The following is a 19723-nucleotide window of genomic DNA, read 5'->3' on the forward strand; positions in this document are numbered from 1 at the left end:
CTTCCTGCTGAGTGCATCTGCAACCACATTAGCTTTCCTCGGGTAGTAGCTAATGGTACAATCGTAGTCCTTCAGGAACTCCATCCATCTCCTCTGTTGGAGATTAAGCTCCTTCTGAGTGAAAATATATTTGAGACACTTATGATCAGTGAGAATCTCAAATGTAATACCATATAAATGATGTCGCCAAAGCTTCAGAGCAAAGATGATGGCAGCTAACTCCAGATCATGAACTGGGTAGTTCTTCTCATGCTCCTTCAACTGTCGAGAAGCATAGGAGACTACCCTGCCGTGCTGCATCAGAACAGCGCCCAAACCCTGAAGAGACGCGTCAGTATAGAGAACAAATTCATCCTCTCCAGAAGGTAAAACCAAAACTAGAGCCAACACTAATCTCCGCTTCAGCTCCTGAAAGCTGGTTTCGCAATCCTCGGACCACGTAAACTTCACGCCTTTCCTGGTAAGACGTGTCAACGACATAGTAATACGTGAGAAACCCTCGACAAAACGTCGGTAATATCCGGTCAATCCCAGAAAACTGCGGATCTCCTGAACTGACTTCGGTTGCTCCCAACTGGTGATAGCCTCGATCTTCTGAGGGTCTACTGAAATACCTTTGCTAGAGACCACGTGTCCCAGAAAACCGACTGAGGATAACCAGAATGCACACTTGCTGAACTTTGCGTACAACTGATGTCGTCTAAGAGTCTCCAAGACTATGCGAAGATGATGTGCATGCTCCTCGGAATGCGAGTAGACCAATATGTCATCAATGAAAACGATAACAAACTGATCCAGATACTCAAGAAAAATGCGGTTCATCAAGTCCATAAACACCACTGGAGCATTGGTAAGCCCAAATGACATTACCAAAAACTCATAATGACCGTATCTCGTATGGAAAGCTGTCTTCTGAATATCTGAGTCTCTGACTCTCAGCTGATGATATCCGGATCGCAGATCAATCTTAGAATACATTGATGTACCTCTGAGCTGATCAAACAAATCCTCGATCCGTGGTAAATGATATTTATTTCTGACGGTAACTGCATTCAGCTGTCTATAGTCAATACATAGCCTCATAGTGCCGTCCTTTTTCTTGACAAATAATACCGGAGAACCCCATGGAGAAACACTAGGGCGAATGAATCCCCTGTCTAAAAGCTCCTGGAGTTGAACCTTCAGCTCGTTCAACTCTTTTGGTGTCATACGATAAGGAGCTTTCGATGCTGGTGCGGTCCCCGGAATCAGCTCAATAGCGAACTCCACTTGCCTTCTAGGAGGTAAACTTGGAAGCTCCTCTGGAAATATATCTGGGTACTCTCGGACTACCGGAATGTCGGAGAGCTGCGAACTACTGCTATCCTTAGTACTAATCAAAGATAACAGAAAACCCTGACAGCCATGTGGCAGTAGCTTCTGAGCCTGAATCGCCGAAATGATCGATATGTCGTCGTCTCTGATGCCAGTGAAATCCCACGAGGGTTGGTGCGGAGGCTGGAATGTGACCATCCTCGTGAGGCAATCAACAGTGGCATGATATACTGACAAATAGACCATGCCAAGTATAATATCAAAATCGACCATTTCCAATACTAAAAGATCTACCGTAAGCATCAGGTTGCCAAAATCCAACGGGCAAACTCTGACCTCCTGAGTGACGTCCAATGAATCACTAGACGGTAGGGAGACGGTCAATCGATACGGTCTAAAAGTGGGTAATCTACCAATAGTTAATTTTAACAAGTTTATCTGATTATAAAAGTCAGAGTTCAGCATAAATTGAAAATGCCCTGAATAGATTGGTATCCATTCTAAACATGTAGATGAATCAGTTATCTATCACACATATACAATTGCTTTAGTCATTCTAATCTCACTTACATCATAATTTGAAAATTGTATCATCGTAACTGAATTTCACATTAGTCATTGGCACCAGCTGATGCATATCTTTTAAGTGCTAAAATGGCAGTATCTGGTGGAGAAGGAAGCAAACTTCCTTTTGGTGTCCACAGGGCCAATAATGGATGAGATAGCTTGCACAAAATGCAACAAGCAAGAAGGGGATTGCTTGGCAATGAAATTAAAGATTGTACTGATACTGAATCAAAAATTTAGCTTTGAAGAGTAATACTAACATCAACATCAAGCTCTCACTTTATCAACTTTATTACCTTAATTTTTATACCACAATTCCATTCTCTATACAATAACGTGTGCAAGGTGACAACCTATAAAATGATTTGGTCTGTATTAAGCTCCTCCTATCCTTCCTTATAACCCGGTGCCTCCATCTTTAGCATTCTCACCTGTCATACTAAAGAACTTGTACCCTTATTTTCTAATTCACAACCAACTGTAATTATAAAGTATTGTTGGTTGTACAATTTATTTAATTCTTATTCCAAATCAGGTGGTATGGGCATGTCACATAATATGTTAAGATTTATATACGGGTATCATAGGTGATACTTGTCATTTTGCTTGTATAGCCTCTTAGAAGTTTGTAACTTCAATGTTCGGACAATTCTTATATTTGTTCTACCTATATTCACTGAAAAGCACGATGTCATTGATTATGTCATTGATAGTTTGGAGTACCTTGGAGTACTGAGAAAAAGATCAATACTCATTAGGATATAGTAATTATTATTCAGGTATTATAAAATTAATCATTATACCTATCTGCTGCCTGGAGATGCTCCGTCGTTGTCCAGTCCCCATTTTGACCCCAAAATTCCGAACATGAAAATCATCGAAAATCCATATAAATCCTAAATGAAAATCCATAACATATACATAATGGAAAATCCGTGCAATCCAAAATAACTACCCAGTTTGACTCGCAAACTTGGGCCAACCCAAATATCCAGAACACCAAAAGCAGGTAACATAACCCGCTCTGATACCAATAAATTGATATCAGTTAAATCCTAAAAATCTGTAACACGAAAAACTACAAGTATCGCCAAACTTGGCGCTCTGATACAAAATAAATTGGTATCAAGTTATCCCAAATATCCAAAATACGAAAACAAAGATCGTAAAACTTAAGCTCTGATACCAAATAAATTGTCACGCCCCGGAGGAGTCCCTGTCCGAAGAAATTTCGACAACATCTCCCTTGTACACCGGACAATCTGAAACTTTCTACATCTCCATATACATCAGCCACATGCGGCTGGAATAATAACAGAAATAAAATACAACACACAGACATTCCACGCAATTTAATAAGCAATGATAAGAAGACTCAAAATCCACCCTACTCAACTACACTCGTAAAACACAAATCCGACGATAAGATCAATTTACCTCTTCTGCCGTCTAGGCAGGCATGTAGTAAAAGCAAAACCAGACCAAATCCATCGACATCACAAAATCCATACCATATCCATACCATCAAACAAAACAAATTTAGTATAGACTATGTAAGAAAACAAAAAGACTAATAATATCCTCGAGGTCTGCAGGGACTAGCAACTGGAACTCTCTCCTGACAGCATCAACCTGAAAAATAACAACAATGGAGGCGGGGTGAGTCCAACACTCAGCAGGTACAACTGATATGCAAAGTAGGGAAATAACATCTAGCACTAATCATGCGTATAGTCTCCTGATATAAAAGGATGAAATGCAACTGAAGTAAACAGGAGAGAAACTGTACTAACCAGGACCTGGGTATAAGGACAAACAGTCCGAGTGGTATAGAAATCCTGTATGCATGTCAAACATAGGTATCCAAACAATATGCAGCATATAAATGCAGCAAACACAAACACAAGCAATAAATGCATCATGCATATGATGCTAATGTTGCGTCCTGGTCACCCCTGACGCTAGTCGATCATCTCACACCCAATAGTGAGGCCGAGTGGGTAGGGCTGTGACAACCGTGCACTCTGTCGTCACTACTCCTAATGAGTGACCGAGTGGACGGGATGCTGTCGGAGTACACCTATCCTCCTACCCCAAATCATAAATGGGGGAGCGCAATGCTCTCAACTCCCGGTACACGATGATGGGGAGGAATCCCTGCCGGCTAACACGTTGTGTCACACTACCCATGAGCGGACCAACGGAGTCAAACAAAGTCCCTGTTGTAACACACACTGCCTGAATCGACCACTAACCCATGAGTGGTGGTGTGTGCAGATCCATGTAACTGGCGATGTGCTCAACAATAATGGAGCGGACTATCGCACAACATGCAATCATGCAAATGGTACATGACACTGACCACAAAATATCCTGAGCTAAACCATGTATATATAAAGAAAGTGCACCATAAGTCAATGAATCAAAACAACAGTACACAGATCAAATAAGGTATACAATCTAAGTCCTGAACATGGTGAAGCATGGTATATCACTACCCCTTTAAGCATGTATAAACAGGTAAAGTATACATGAGATGCAAACCAAGCAATCAATCAAGCATGTAACAAGTTTTGGGTAGTGATTAACCGAAACAGAATGAGGAACATAATTAATGCAATTTGTTAAATGCACTACTATGCATATCAAATGACATAAAGTCAAAAGTACCCGCCTCCAATCGAAAAGTCCAATCTGGTCCGAATACGACGTCGAGATACTCGTCTCGCGTCAAAATCCTGTGTCAAACAAATAAATCTTTTTATTTAGCTACACTCCTATAAATAGCTAAATAAAAATGACGAGCTAGGGTCCTGCAGTTGTAGACTAGCTAGTGCTGAGATCACCGCTGATAGAGTTCTAGCCTGGACAGGACGACCACAGCCAACCGCTGCCCCTATCGCTCCGGAGGCCGAGGATAAACCAGGCAAGGGAGAGGAGTGGGCCGACTTCTTAGCTGAGGATCTTTTCACGGATCCTTCCCCGTCTGCCGGGCCATCCACCTCAGCCGGACCTTCGACCTCTGCACCACTCTCCGTCGAGGACAGACTTGCTTGACTCGAGGCCGAGTCCATCCAGACACGACGGATAGTTCTCTCCCTTCGATCCGAGATGGCTATTGAATTTACCTCCCTCCGAGACGAGATACGACGTCTAGGTCGGCCAGCACCCAAGCAGCCCCATGCACCACCTCCCGCTGATGACCCACCGGCTGATGCTCCTCGAGTAGATCATCCTACTCTTTGATATGACACTTTTATGCATTGTACTTTGGACTGTTGACTATGGAAACTTACATTTCACTATCTATTTGTTTTGTTAGACCTTCTGGAAGTGATATCTACTTATTTGCATGCTTGCTAGTCAACAATTTACTTAGTTTCAAATAATCTGGGTCTGCTTATTTTTAATAACTTTAGGAAAATATTTATTTCAAAATCCCAATTTATTAGATTTTTTTCAAAAGTTGGCCTTAGCCTAGGCTTTCCCCCTAGAAATCATGCTCCCCTAGACTTAAACCAGAGCATCTCACAAACACCTAGGTATACCTTACTTGTGTTTGTAAAACATAGAATGACATGAGATGCATAGGGTACAACCTGGACTCAAGAATGTTTATTTCTGTGCATCAATATGGGTCTGGACGTTAAATACTTTATTAACAGTAATCCAGTCAAGTCTTCCAGTCTTAGTCAAATCTAACTGGACTAAATAACTTAACTCAACTAACGAAGTGAAAGCTGCTGTCCTCTAGGCAATCAGCAAGTAGCTACAGGTTAGACAATTGGTGAAGGAAATGGATATATTAAGATTAAACATGCTTGTAGTTTAGAGTTCTAATACCTGTCATAAATGGTATAGAATTAATTCGATCATGGCACATACCAAGCATTTCTTCCAATGCATACTTATCTTTTGGATTATTTGTTCATCGTCCATCATGTGTTACTCATTTCTACCTTGCCATTATGACCTTTTGGTGAATTTTCACTAGAAGGGGTACCTCCTTACACTTAGAATCATACCCTGAACATGACGATTTAAGTTTTGATGTTATATCAGTTAGTATCAAAGCTGAACCCTAGTAATTGGTGCTCTATTTTTCTCCCTATGATTGCTTCTCCACCGTATCCTTCCGCAAGAACTAGCAACCAATCAGAGTTGAATGTTGATTTAATTTGCTTTGTGCTTTCTCATAGCAAGGGATGTTTCTCCTCCGACAACAAATCTTTCCACTCTCGATGAAGATGACTCTAAACCTAATTGACATGTATATGGAGCTTCTTCTACCAAACGACTTGTCCTGAAATATACTAACCTTCTATAATCCATCTAGTGCCCCTTTGCACGTGGATTCACCAAGCTCCTTCAAATCCTGACTTGAGTTCAACTATGAGACCAAAACCTAAGACACCTTCCAACCACCACTATAGATCCACAACCTCTACTATGCAGACTTGCTTGTGGGTCTTGCAAGAAGACTCCAATATCCTCCACCATGAGAAATCTCCTCTCTTGCTTATTACATTAGCATCAACTTGTAGTTCTCACCATGTGAGCTTCCCCACATATGCCACCACCTCAGCACCAATCGACGAACAGGAAAATGTGGCTTCCCCTTTTGTTGCCTTGTAACCCCCTGGTTTCTTGACAAGATTTGGTGAATTCAACACATCTCACCATCCCTCTTCTTGTGCAGAATCTCAATATGATTGCTACGGTGCATCCTTGGCACATCCAACCCATCTAGAGAAGAATCTGACTTTATCCCACCAATGATCCTTGGCCCAAATCCACTTTCACAGAGCAATCTTCCTCACTGATTCTGCATCCTAAAGACACAATCCACTTTAACATTTTCCCCTTCAGCTAACCTAGCTCCCCTACTGACTAAAGAATCTCTGTGAGCGATCAAGTCATCATCCAAGTAATCCCTTCCAACCACTAATGAGAACTCTCTTCATTAAATATGCCCAATCTATCTGTCACCATGCTGTGTCATACCCACACCTGATCTAGATGCTTCATCCACATGCCTCTTCCCTACTCAGATTAGATCCTTGTGAATAGTCCACCCTGAGCAACTGTCCCAATCCCTTTGTCACCACACTACTTCAAATCCACACCAATTTAATGTGCTTCCTCCACATGCCTCTCCCCTGCTCGAATAGATCCTTGTGAATAACCTAACCTAATATACTATTTTTGAAGACTAAATTATCCTGTCCTCTCCCCTAGCAATTTGGTTTGTAATTAGTATGAATTATCTACAGGGATTTTTGTTTATAGTTCAGGTTCTTCTTGGCGGGAAAGAATAATGCAAATTAGAGAACATATTTTCAATTTTTAAGTTTTAGACTGTGAATTTATTTTGGTAGATCCTCCTATTTAGGAGAATAAGTTATTCAAACTAGTTTTGAATTTGAAATTGTTGTGTTTAGAAGTATAAGGCTATAATTTTATTTTGATTTATTTCAAATTTGTTTGGAATCCCTCCCTCCATATTAACCCATCTTTTTCTTATTTATATTATTTTTTGATGAAATTGAGTTGGGATGCTACATGAAAGACACCACAAGAACCTCCATTTGAATTTAATACACAAAGATTACGTCTAATGTAGCTGAATACCTCCAATAACCAAAATGCTCGAAGTTCAGTCTAACCAATGCCGCACTCTGAAACTTCTGTGTAGGACTAGCTAGCCTAGCCTTTTAACTAAAGCATTGCCATACCCTGCAAGGTATGATGGTATCGATTAAACAAATCAATTTTGATCAAGCCTCTTCCTTATCAGTCTTGCTGCATACATATTAGCCTAGGCAATTTCTATAACACCAATCCTTGAATGCATTCCATGTATCATTATTTAATCCCCAAGAGAAAAATAAAAATAGAGTGGCATGATGCACACAATCACGGTATCAATTATTTGGGGGAGAAACTAGTAGACGAAAATTCAATCTAGAAAATCTGACCTTTTTAAGAAGTTTATTCAGTTCTGCTGACGAAGGGAACTAAAAGTCGGAGCAGCGACCTCCGCGTTCCCAATCTCCATACCGAGTTGGCTCGGGGCCCTTCGGACCGCCAATCTCACCGGTGAGCTTGTTCACGCAGTCGCCATCATCATTCTCCACCACCTCATCTTTTCTAGTTCCCTCTTCGATTTTCACTTCCTCCTTGTCAGCTTCTGCCGGCTTCAACGGGGAAGGCGGCGGATCAAACCTAGACGCCTCTTGAGACGGCGGCGGCGCAGAAGTTGCAAGGGTTCTCGCTCCCTGAAGCGCCAGCCCTAACCCTAATTTCGGTTGCACGAACTCACGCTTCGACAGCGTCAATGGCGCCGTCAGTAAGCGGTGCAGTTTGTTTGCCATCGTCGTCAGCCGTCGTCGGGTCGATGGCCAGACGAAGCGTGGCGTTCCTCGTTGCCAATTCAAGGCATTAAAATAATTCACCGAAATCGAAGCACGCTACCCGTGCGACGATTGGAGTCCGGTGGGACCAGAAGTTTAGTCCAATCTGTGCGACAATGTGATTTCTAGGTTAAGCTCGTTGGTGGTTGAACCATTAAGCAAGGTTTTATGTGATGCTGTCTCACACGGTTGGATACCTTAATCAAATTCTTTTTATATTCCTAAAGTTTATATGAAACTGTTAGTGGGTGTTTGGTTGATGGATTTGGGAATGAAGAAATGGAATGATAGTAAAAGATAATATTTGGATTGTGGGTTTGGGAATGATATTTTGGGAATGATTACTAGATTTATGGAAATTAACCAAATCCATATAATTTGATGGATTTCATTTCTATTTTTATTCTCATTCCATCCTACTATCAAACTCATACTCATAATCATTCCCATCATTTAACCAAACGTCATTTTTTTTTTTTTACAAAGTACTTAACTAAAAATATATTTTTTACTATCAAATAAATACATCAAAAAATAAAAACAACTAAATTGATAACGATAATAATATAAATATAAAAATATATGTATATCAATAAAATAATTATTTATTAATATTTGAACTATCAAATCTGGACATACAAATAAGAAAATATAACTATATCCATATTCCTCAGTTAAAAATATTATAAAATTTATTTATTTTTAATTGTGATAAAAATATCCTTCTCCAAATGTAGAACTACCAATTGGTGCATAGTATGCTCTTTTGTCAATGCCAGGTGTATGGCAAAGAGAAATTGGATGAGTCTTAATGTCTTATGAATGCACAAAGATTTCCGTAAGATTTACAAGTCTATCGGCTGCAATGAAGAGCTCATCTGATCTGGTGTTTTGTGTAGCAAACTCCAGAGCTGACCCAATTGTTGTGAAGAAAGGTTTGGACTGGGCAAGTGGACCTGGTCTCTAGCAAATTGCAGGCCAACCTTGCTATGAACAAGGAAACTTGTTAGCTTTGGCATCTTATACCTACAATGACTACTATCAGAAAGCGAGAGGCAACAGTGGAACTTGTAATTGTTGGATCCGGTAAATTCCGGAGTATGCAAACTAATCGTCGAGACTAGTGTTCGACACTATCTCCGTAAACGATATTGCTCCGCTACGGTGCTTAACGGATTGTTGCAATTCGTTCCCAAGATACAACGACGACAATCGTCTCGGAATCGTAGCACTCCGACTTCCGAGACCAGCGAGCCTTCTCGTAGGCTTCTTGGACTCTTGAATGCACAAGATGAGTGAGTGAATACTTGAGGAAGAGAAGATTAAGTTGAGTGATTTGATTCCAATCTGGAGGGTTCTATTTATACAGAAGGAAGAAGCTTTAGGGAGGGGTGTGACCTTTGGGTGGATTAATCTGAGCCGTCCGGACTGAAGAGTTATAACCCTTCACATAGCCCCTTTAATCTCATCCATCAGATCTAAGAGTTGTGACCCTCAGATCTGGATCCATTGATCCGATGCTTCAGATCATGTCTCATCCCAAGCCGTCAGATCGTGACTCATTGTGATCCAACGCTCTAGATCGCATCACAAGCGATCCACCATACTTCTTTGATCAACGTTGATCAACGGCTGCCATCCGTTCGCCCAACCAACTGTCCAGTCATCTCCCTTTGCCCACGAGGATGCCACATAGGCACTGCCATGTCAGGTACTAGCCTGACACGTCACCCGAGTGCCATGTAGGCACTGCAATGTCACCTGGAGCATAAATTTAAGCTCCTCAATGCTCCTCGCGACGGTGCGAAGTGCAAAGTGCGCCTACAAAGTGCGCCTACAAAGTGCCCAAAGCGCCCAAAGCGCTACAAAGTGCGCCTACAAAGTGCCCAAAGCGCCCAAAGCGCCCATTGCGCACGTGCGCACGTGCGCACGTGGCGGGTGGCGGGCTCACAGGTGCGAGCACCTGCTCGCCCCTGAGCAGAGAGTACCTGGTACTTTTCTGAGTTAACTCCAATAACTCAACATCATTAATAAGTAAGGAATGCACATCGGAAATTTCCGATGTGGGACTATTCTCCCTTGCATTTCCTTAATGAATAACCAACGTTATTTTGGGCCGACTTTGAACATTAATTTCTCATTCACCCTTAATCGGTTTTGAGCAAATTAATAGTCTAAATCTATCTACGCGAAACGTAGATTTCAATTTTGAAGTCAATTATGACTTCTATCTATTGATGGCATTCCGATTTTTCCATAAAACCGATATTGGTCCATTAAGACTCCAATATCCAATAATCCCCCACATGAATGGAAATTAATGCAATGCGTGTATGCATGCTGACACTTTACAAGAGTCCAATCGATAAGTCACTGCATCGGGAGAGGTAGCTTGTGGCTTTGAACCTTCCGTAGTGGAATGCTATCGAGTATACTAGGCTGCGCAGTGAACGTGATGTCTTGAACTGCTCAGCTGTTGGTGTATACTTAGACAACAACACCCACACAGAGACCTATCTCACCTACTTTAGGTTCTCATAGTTGGTTTCGTTTCGGCCATGGACACCATCTTGGATTCATGAGTGTTTCATTGAAGCGGCCTATCTTCACACTCATATAGGTGACACTTCTATCAGGAGTATCCTACCATACTCTGCCTTATAAGATATAGAAGTCACTAAAAGCATAAGCTTAACCTCACTACATGAGGTAGGACGGCCAAATTCATCCTAGGATTGGGATAGAGATAAACTATCTCCTGTGCTGAACCACAACTTAAACTTTGTTGTCCCATTGAACCAAGATCTTGGGATCTCCAACAACAAGGTTGGGTTTTCCACTTCATCGTTTTCAATTGTAGATTTTTAATCCCATTCCTCTTGATGAAAGGTATACTTGATCTCGACTCAACCCTTTCGTAAGAGGATCCGCCAAATTATCTTTGGACTTAACATAGTCGATTGCAATCACTCCATTCGAGATCAACCGCCTAATGGTATTATGTCTACGACGATATGTCTTGACTTCCCATTATACATACTACTGTGCCCTTCCAATCGCCGATTGACTATCACAATGGACGGCAGACATAGGTTTTTCCAACTCGGAATATCTTCCAAGAAGTTCATGACCATTTTTCTGCTTTGTCTAGTGCTATAAACTCGGATTCCATAGTTGATCGAGCAATGCACGCTGCTTAGTGGATTTCAAGATACTGCTCCCCACCGATCGTGAATACATATCCACTAGTGGATTTGGAGTCTTTTGTATCGATATCCAATTAGCATCACAATATCCCTCCAACACACGGGATATTTTCCATAATGTAATCCATAGTTCATAGTATATTTCAAATATCTAAGAACTCGCATCAATGCCTTCCAATGGGCGTCGTTTGGATTCTTGGTGAAACGACTCAGCTTGTTGACCGTACAGCAATATCCGGACGTGTGCAGTTTGTAAGATACATCAAACTGCCTATTATCCGAGAGTATTCCAATGCGATATGGTCTCACCATGGTTTTTCGCTAAGTGTTGACTTAGATCCATAGGTGTTTTTACTGTAGAAAGATCGTACGCATTGAATCTTTTCAATACCGATTCTACATAATGGGATTGTATTAGAACTACCTCCTCTGATGTCCCGAGAATTTTAATTCCCAATATAACATCTGCTTGACTCATATCTTTCATATCGAAATTTTTGGTCAACATTTTCTTTGTAGTCATGATTACATCATGATTATTGCCCATTATTAGCATGTCGTCTACGTGCAGACAGATGATTATATAGTCTTTGGGTGTGTCTTTGACATAAATGCATTTGTCACATTCATTTATTCTGAATTCGTTTGACAGCATTACTTTGTCAAATTTTTCGTGCCATTGTTTAGGCGCTTGCTTAAGTCCGTATAACGACTTAACAAGTCGACACACCTTTTTCTCATTTCTTGGAGCTATGAACCCTTCGGGTTGCTCCATATAAATTTCTTCTTCCAACTCACCATTTAAGAACGCAGTCTTAACATCCATTTGATGTATTTCAAGGTCATACAGTGCTGCAATGGCTATTAGCACTCGTATGGACGTAATCCTTGTCACTGGTGAGTAGGTGTCGAAGTAATTAAGGCCTTCCTCTTGCTTGTACCCTTTGGCTACAAGTCTGGCCTTATACTTGTCAATTGATCCATCAGCTTTTTACTTGCGTTTTAGTATCCACTTACAACCTAATGGTTTATTACCAGAAGGAAGGTCTACTAATTTCCAAGTATGATTATTCATGATAGACTCAATCTCACTATTGACAGCTTCTTTCCACATTGGAGCATCGGGACTAGAGAGAGCCTCACTTAATGTTCTTGGTTCCATTTCTGACATGAAAGTCATGTAATCTGGCCTGAACGATTTCTCAACTCTAGCCCGTTTGCTACGACGTGGCTCTTTGTTTTGATCGTCAATAGTTCTTTTATAACAGCTAAGTTCGGTAACGACATTCTCGTTTGAACTTCCGTTGTTATCATTTTCAACATTTCCCTTCTTATTTGGGAATACGTTTTCAAAGAATATTGCATTCCGAGATTCTATGGTTGTTCCCACATGAATATCAGGAATGTCTGATTTGTGAACTAGGAAACGATATGCACTACTATTATGGGCATATCCGACAAATACCGCATCGAACGTTTTAGGTCCGATCTTTACTTGCTTTGGTTTAGGTACTTCGACCTTTGCCAAGCACCCCCACACTTTCAGGTATTTGTACGATAGCTCGCGGCCTTTCCATAGTTCATAAGGAGTTTTTTCACTTTTCTTATGAGGGATTTTGTTGAGAATGTGATTTGCCGATAATATTGCTTCCCCCCACAAGTTTTGAGGTAAGCCTGAATTTTTCAACAAGGCATTCATCATCTCTTTTAGTGTCCGATTTTTACGTTCGGCAACACCGTTCAATTGAGGTGAGTAAGGTGCCGTTGTTGATGAATAATGCCAGATTCTGAACAAAATTCATTAAACGGTGCACCATATTCTCCACCTCTATCGCTACGAATTATTTTAATTTGTTTGTCAAGTTGATTTTCAACTTCTGTTTTATAAGTTCTAAATGCCTCTAGGGCTTCGTCTTTACTTCTTAAAAGAAAGACATAACAGAACTTTGTGCAGTCATCGATAAAAGTAATAAAATACTTTTTACCTCCTCTAGTTTACACAAATTTCAAGTCGCATAGATCACTATGTATTAACTCTAGAGGAGTCGTTGACCTTTCCACCGAATGAAAAGGTAGTTTCGTCATTTTTGCTTCCACGCACACTTCACATTTGTGTGTTCCGTCAACATTGACGTTTGGTAATAAATTTAATTTGACGAGACGTTTAAGAGTATTATTATGCACATGTCCGAGTCGATCATGCCACAAATTAAAACACTCAACAACATAGCTGGAAGCATTTATTTTATTACCATCAATATTTCGGAGTACAGGCATTACAACCATTTTGAATAGACCCTTTTCTAGGTACCCCTTTCCTACGAAGATATTATTCTTCGTAAGTACAAAGTTGTCTGACTGGAACACTAGCCTAAATCCGGCCTTAACTAGTGCCGCTCCAGAAACTAGGTTCTTACTGATGTCGGGAACATGGAGTACATCAATGAGTGTTAACTCCTTTCCGGACGTCATCTTCAGAACAACTTTTCCGAGTCCGACAATTGGCGACGTTGTGGAATTACCCATATAGAGCTTCCTGCCATTTATCGGAGTATACTTGGAGAACATCGCCTTATCGGAACAGATATGACGAGTTGCTCCAAGATCAATGAACCATTGCCGGGTTGGTATCCACCAAGTTGGCTTCAAATACAACCGCAGTGAGATCCAAGTCCTCAAGAGAGGTTGCGGCGTGGTTCGCAGCATCCTTTGGCCCCTTGGTTGGCTTCTTCGGCGTCTGCGGTCCTTGGACAGGTGTCCCGCCTTTCCACAGTTGTAGCAGGATCCCTTGAACTTCTTCGCTTGTGCCTTCTTCTTGAACTGTTTCGGCTTTTTAGCGTTCGGCTCGACCAGGTTGGACATATCGTCTATAGTCCGCTTGGTTCCTCTGCAGTCGGATAACTTTCGATTATCCTCCTCTATTCGTAGCCTCAGGATCAGGTCTTGCAGCCCTATCTCCTTTTGCTTATGCTTTAGGTAATTCTTGAAATCCTTCCATGACGGAGGGAGCTTCTCAATTACCACAGCAACTGCGAATGACTCGTTCAGCTTCATTCGTCCAGATCATGCAGTATTAATTGCATATCTTGGACTTGAGATGAGACGCTCTTTGAGTCCACCATCTTGAAATCCAGAAACCGGCCGACGATGAATTTCTTCAGTCCGGCATTTTCGGTCTTGTATTTCTTCTCAAGCGATTCCCACAAAGATTTCGCTGTCTCCAATGAACAATACACGTTATACAACGTGTTGTCCAAGGCGTTGAGAATGTAGTTGCGACACAGAAAATCTCCGTGCGTCCACGTATCGCAAGCAGCCTTGCTACCGTCCGTAGCGACTGGCGGGTCTTCACGCAAAAACCGTACAAGGTTTAGCGTTGTTAAGTAGAACAGCATCTTCTGCTGCCATCTTTTGAAGTCGGCTCCGGTGAATTTCTCCGGCTTTTCTCCGTGCGGAATGGATGTCGGAACGGCGGTCGGAACGGCCGTCGGAACAGCGATCGGAATGGCGGTTGGAACGTCGTTGGTAGCCATATCAGTTTGTACGGAATATCGTTTACGACTGTTGTTTCCGGTAAATTCCGGAGTATGCAAACTGATCGTCGAGGCTAGTGTTCGACACTATCTCCGTAAACGATATTGCTCCGCTACGGTGCTTAACGGATTGTTGCAATTCGTTCCCAAGATACAACGACGACAATCGTCTCGGAATCGTAGCACTCCGACTTCCGAGACCAGCGAACCTTCTCGTAGGCTTCTTGGACTCTTGAATGCACAAGATGAGTGAGTGAATACTTGAGGAAGAGAAGATTAAGTTGAGTGATTTGATTCCAATCTGGAGGGTTCTATTTATACAGAAGGAAGAGGCTTTAGGGAGGGGTGTGACCTTTGGGTGGATTAATCTGGGCCGTCCGGACTGAAGAGTTATAACCCTTCACATAGCCCCTTTAATCTCATCCATCAGATCTAAAAGTTGTGACCCTCAGATCTATCAGCCATCGGATCTGGATCCATTGATCCGATGCTTCAAATCATGTCTCATCCCAAGCCGTCAGATCGTGACTCATTGTGATCCAACGCTCTAAATCGCATCACAAGCGATCCACCATACTTCTTTGATCAACGTTGATCAACGGCTGCCATCCGTTCGCCCAACCAACTGTCCAGTCATCTCCCTTTGCCCACGAGGATGCCACATAGGCACTGCCATGTCAGGTACTAGCCTGACACGTCACCCGTGCGCACGTGGCGGGTGGCGGGCTCACAGGTGCGAGCACCTGCTCGCCCCTGAGCAGAGAGTACCTGGTATTTTTCTGAGTTAACTCCAATAACTCAACATCATTAATAAGTAAGGAATGCACATCGAAAATTTCCGATGTGGGACTATTCTCCCTTGCATTTCCTTAATGAATAACCAACGTTATTTTGGGCCGACTTTGAACATTAATTTCTCATTCACCCTTAATCGGTTTTGAGCAAATTAATAGTCTAAATCTATCTACGCGAAACGTAGATTTCAATTTTGAAATCAATTACGACTTTCAACAATTGATGGCTTCCGATTTTTCCTCCTCAAAATCGTATTGGTCCATTTAGGCCCCAATATCCAACAGTAACTTCAATAATTCAGCCATAATCACTACTACTGACCCCTAGTAAGTTCAGCTCGGTAAATTCAGAGTTCCATGGATTTACTGTTCTATTTATTTATTTGATCAGTTAACTGTTACATTCATAAAAATTAAGAGTAACTTTCAGAATAATCTTCATGAACAATGTCATTGTTACATGATGTTTGAATTGAGTTCCTTTGTCATTGTAGGCCATGGTTCCTGCATCTTCACTGGAAGGGAAGTTTGTTGATCCATTTGATCTTATCGTTGGACGAAAAAAATCATCGCATCACCTTGTGCTGATGGCATCCATTTAAAAGTGCAGTTCCAGCGGGAAATCACCGATAAACCAACCACCTTCAAACCCAATTGACTATGGTGATCTTAACTGCCCATTGCAATTCCCAGAGAAATCTATCTGTTTCTTATGATAGTGCATCTCTGGCTTTAATATTTGAACTTGGTTATCATTCATATTAGTGAAGAGGTTTATTAAGGGGGAAGAAATGGAGATTATGATGGGAAACATTGCAGTTGTTTGATGGTGAGAACTGTAGTTTTGTAAACCCTCAAATGACATTTCTTGATTTCAATTCTTCTCCTTGTACTTATTTTTAGCATCATAAAATTATTCTAATTACTTCAAGGTTCAAGATTACTCCCATCAATAAAATTATTTATTTTCTTAGTTATTAAGCTTCAATAATAAAGTGGAAGACATTAGATAGTATATAAAAAAAGGGAAAATATAAAATTATATATGGGTGAAGACCAAGTTAGTGGTTTTTTATGGTGAATTAATATGCCCATTAGTGAGGTCTCACTCAATGCATTAGATCATGCTTTGCACGTGACCCACACATAGGGGAGGACGAGCCAAGGAGTAGGGCTGTAAACAAGCCGAGCCGAGCCGAGCTTTGGGGTGTTCAAGCTTGTTTGATAAGATAACCGAGCCGAGCCGAGCCGAGCTTAAAATGAACCAAGCTTTTGAAATGAGTATTCAAGCTTGGCTTGGTTTATTTTTTATGAGCTTGAGCTTGCTTAAAGCTTGGCTTGAGCTTGGTTCAAGCTTGGCTTGAGCTTGGTTCGTTTAGATGTTATCAAGCTATCAATTCAAGCTTGTTTGATTGTTTGAAACTTTTAATTATTTGATTAGTTATTAAGATTGATAATTTAAATTTATTTATTTTATTTTATTTTATTATTTATTTAACATATTGAAAAGAGTTTTATTAATAAATATGATTCGTGAACATTGTTCACGAACGTTGTTCACGAACGTTAACGAGCTGAACACATATGTGTTCAAGCTTGTTTGTTTAGCTTAACGAGCTGTTCAAGCTTGTTTGTTTAATTAATCTAATGTATATTAAACGAACATAAACGAGCTCTTACCAAGCCGAACACCAAGCTTGTTCACGAACGCTTAGTTCATTTACAGCCCTACCAAGGAGGTTGTTGAAATGAATGCCGCCACTGCGGCTTGAAGTGTGTCACGCTCGCCGCATTGGACCACAGTGATGAGGGAGACATTCCATCACCTATCTCATTGCCTTGTCTTCTTTCCCATTCCCTCCTCCGCCTCCATTGGCCGCCTCATCCACCTTCAGAACTCAAACGCTCAGGTCATGATTGGGGTCCTGCACTTCTCATCCTCAGCAGTTGAGGGTACACGCTGAGAAGACAAAATCCACCAACGGAGCTAAGGAAGCACGCGTTCATTAGGATATCCGTAGCTAGTTGGTTCTAGAGTTTTGGAGCAGGGGTGGTGCTTCAGCACACCCCCACGCCCCCTTACATCCGTCACTACAAAATGTTACAAATCTAACTCTGCTGCCAATTCTTCTGTTTTCTCTAACGCAATCTCTCACGTTAGATACGCATGACCATTTTTAGTGCCACCCCTCCTACAGATCGAGTGAGCAAGTTGGGATTCTCTGTTCCATCTCCATGTAGATCGCCAGCGCTTTCTCTCCTTCTCAATTCGTATGGCCACGAGAAACAAAAAGTTCTTCAGTGGCATTATGAAGCACTTCTTCAGAAATCGCCACCACAAAGGTCGGTCTTTTATTATTCTTCCTCCTTTTTCAAACTGGATTTTTGAGCTTGCATCACCATCTAATTTCTCGATTCTATGTGGTGGTTGCAGATATGAAGGAGGAGGAGGAGGAGGAGGAGGAGGACTTGGTGGCTAACGTGGCAACGGAGCAAAGGGTGTTCCGGTACGAGACGCTGGTGGTGGCCACCAACAACTTTAGTCCCAAGCACAAGCTTAGCGAACGGAGATTCAATCCAGTCTACAAGGTATTGTGGCAAAGACAATTGATGATTTTATTCAGAAGAAGATGAGTTGGGTGTTGATTTTGGTCTTAGTTGATGTGGAAGTAGGGGAAGCTCCAGGATGGGCGGGAGGTGGCGGTGAAGCGGCTAAGGCAGAGGTCGCGGCAGGGCATGAGGGAGTTCGAGAATGATGTGTTGTTGCTGTCGCAAGTGCAGCACAAGAATGTGGTGACCCTCTATAACTACTACGCCCATGGCGACGACAAGCTCCTCGTCTACGAGTATGTCCCCAACGAGAGCCTCGACAAGCTCCTCTTCCCCGGTAAGCTCCACCGCCATTAATGCCCCTTCTTGCTCACCGTCTTCCCTCAAGATTCCTCTTCCTTTTGCTATTCTTGGTGACTTTATCAAATTGGGACTTGGTTATTAAAGATACAACCCTTCTTTTATCAATAGCTTTAAATTGAAGTACTTTTGTTGCTGATGGAATTGGGCAAGAGGAGAAGAGGGGGCCGATCGGAGGAAGAGGAAGGCAAAGCTGGACTAGGTGCAGTGGTACAAGGTAATCCTTGGGGTGGCGCGAGGGCTGCTCTACCTTCACGAGTCGGCACACACCACCATCATCCACCACAACATCAAGGCCAACAACATCCTGCTCGATGGCTGGTGGATGCCCAAGATCGTTGACTTCGACATGGCACGTCTGTTCCCGGAGGACCAGTCTCACGTCCACACCTACGTTGCCAGCACCAATGGCTACATGGCCCCTAAGCACGTCATGCACAATGTCCTCTGCATCAAGGCCGACGTTTTCAGCTTCGCTGCTCCTCCTCGAGCTTATCGTCGGCCACAATAGACCTAACCACATTTTGAAACCGACGGTTTGATGTTTCAGAACAGTCGATTTGACGGTTCCAGGCAAGTCGACCATTAACCTTAACCGTCCAAGATAGTTACGATTCACTGTTCGAAATTGCCGATTCACGGTTCAGTTCATGGTTCGCCACGGTTCAAGATTATTATGTTAAAAAAATTAAAATTAAAAATTAAAATTTATTGTAAAAAAGGGTTTGCACTTATTTAAGTTGCCTACGTATCCCCTTAGGATATTGGGGAATCAAAGCCCGCATAGTTCTTTTACATTTTTATCCTTTTACATTGTCACTCACTTCCATTCCCCATTGCTGTCGTATTCGTTCCTTCAATATCAAAATCTTCAATTTCGTCTTCTGAAAGTTGCATTCCATGGATTCTTTTATCCACTCTAGTGAAATCGTCCAGTAATGCTTAGGCTTCCAATGAGTCGGGAGACAAAGTTAATCGTCGTTCAT

At 41.8% G+C, this 19723-nt stretch overlaps 1 protein-coding gene and 1 long non-coding RNA gene across 3 annotated transcripts; one reads left to right on the forward strand and one right to left on the reverse strand.

Annotated features, from left to right (window-relative positions):
• Nucleotides 1–3343: 3343 nt before the first annotated feature.
• LOC121979321 lies at nucleotides 3344–8416 on the reverse strand. The gene is made up of 2 exons (XR_006111374.1): nucleotides 7860–8416; nucleotides 3344–3513 (listed from the first exon to the last, which is right to left on the reverse strand). It is a non-coding gene; the product is annotated as an uncharacterized LOC121979321 (long non-coding RNA).
• A 9726-nt stretch (nucleotides 8417–18142) lies between these two features.
• LOC121982586 (G-type lectin S-receptor-like serine/threonine-protein kinase At4g11900) lies at nucleotides 18143–19149 on the forward strand. 2 transcript variants are annotated; one of them, XM_042535729.1, is made up of 4 exons: nucleotides 18143–18170; nucleotides 18262–18416; nucleotides 18501–18714; nucleotides 18849–19149. In XM_042535729.1, the coding sequence occupies exons 2-4, from the start codon at nucleotides 18264–18266 to the stop codon at nucleotides 18857–18859; spliced, it is 378 nt and encodes a 125-aa protein (XP_042391663.1). In that variant the 5' UTR covers nucleotides 18143–18170; nucleotides 18262–18263; the 3' UTR covers nucleotides 18860–19149. The 2 variants fall into 2 exon arrangements, with proteins under 2 accessions (XP_042391663.1, XP_042391662.1); XM_042535728.1 differs by lacking the exon at nucleotides 18849–19149 and having other exon boundaries at nucleotides 18501–18822.
• The last annotated feature ends 574 nt before the right edge of the window (nucleotides 19150–19723 follow it).

This window comes from Zingiber officinale, chromosome 5A, assembly GCF_018446385.1.
Source record: "Zingiber officinale cultivar Zhangliang chromosome 5A, Zo_v1.1, whole genome shotgun sequence".
NCBI classification, from domain to species: Eukaryota; Viridiplantae; Streptophyta; class Magnoliopsida; order Zingiberales; family Zingiberaceae; genus Zingiber; species Zingiber officinale.

Excerpts from the sequence above, each read along its gene's own strand:
- LOC121982586 (XM_042535728.1), top strand. The coding sequence starts at position 18,264 with ATGAAGGAGGAGGAGGAGGAGGAGGAGGAGGACTTGGTGGCTAACGTG. Across the intron at positions 18,417-18,500 it reads GATTCAATCCAGTCTACAAG|GGGAAGCTCCAGGATGGGCG; the intron begins GTATTGTGGCAA and ends ATGTGGAAGTAG.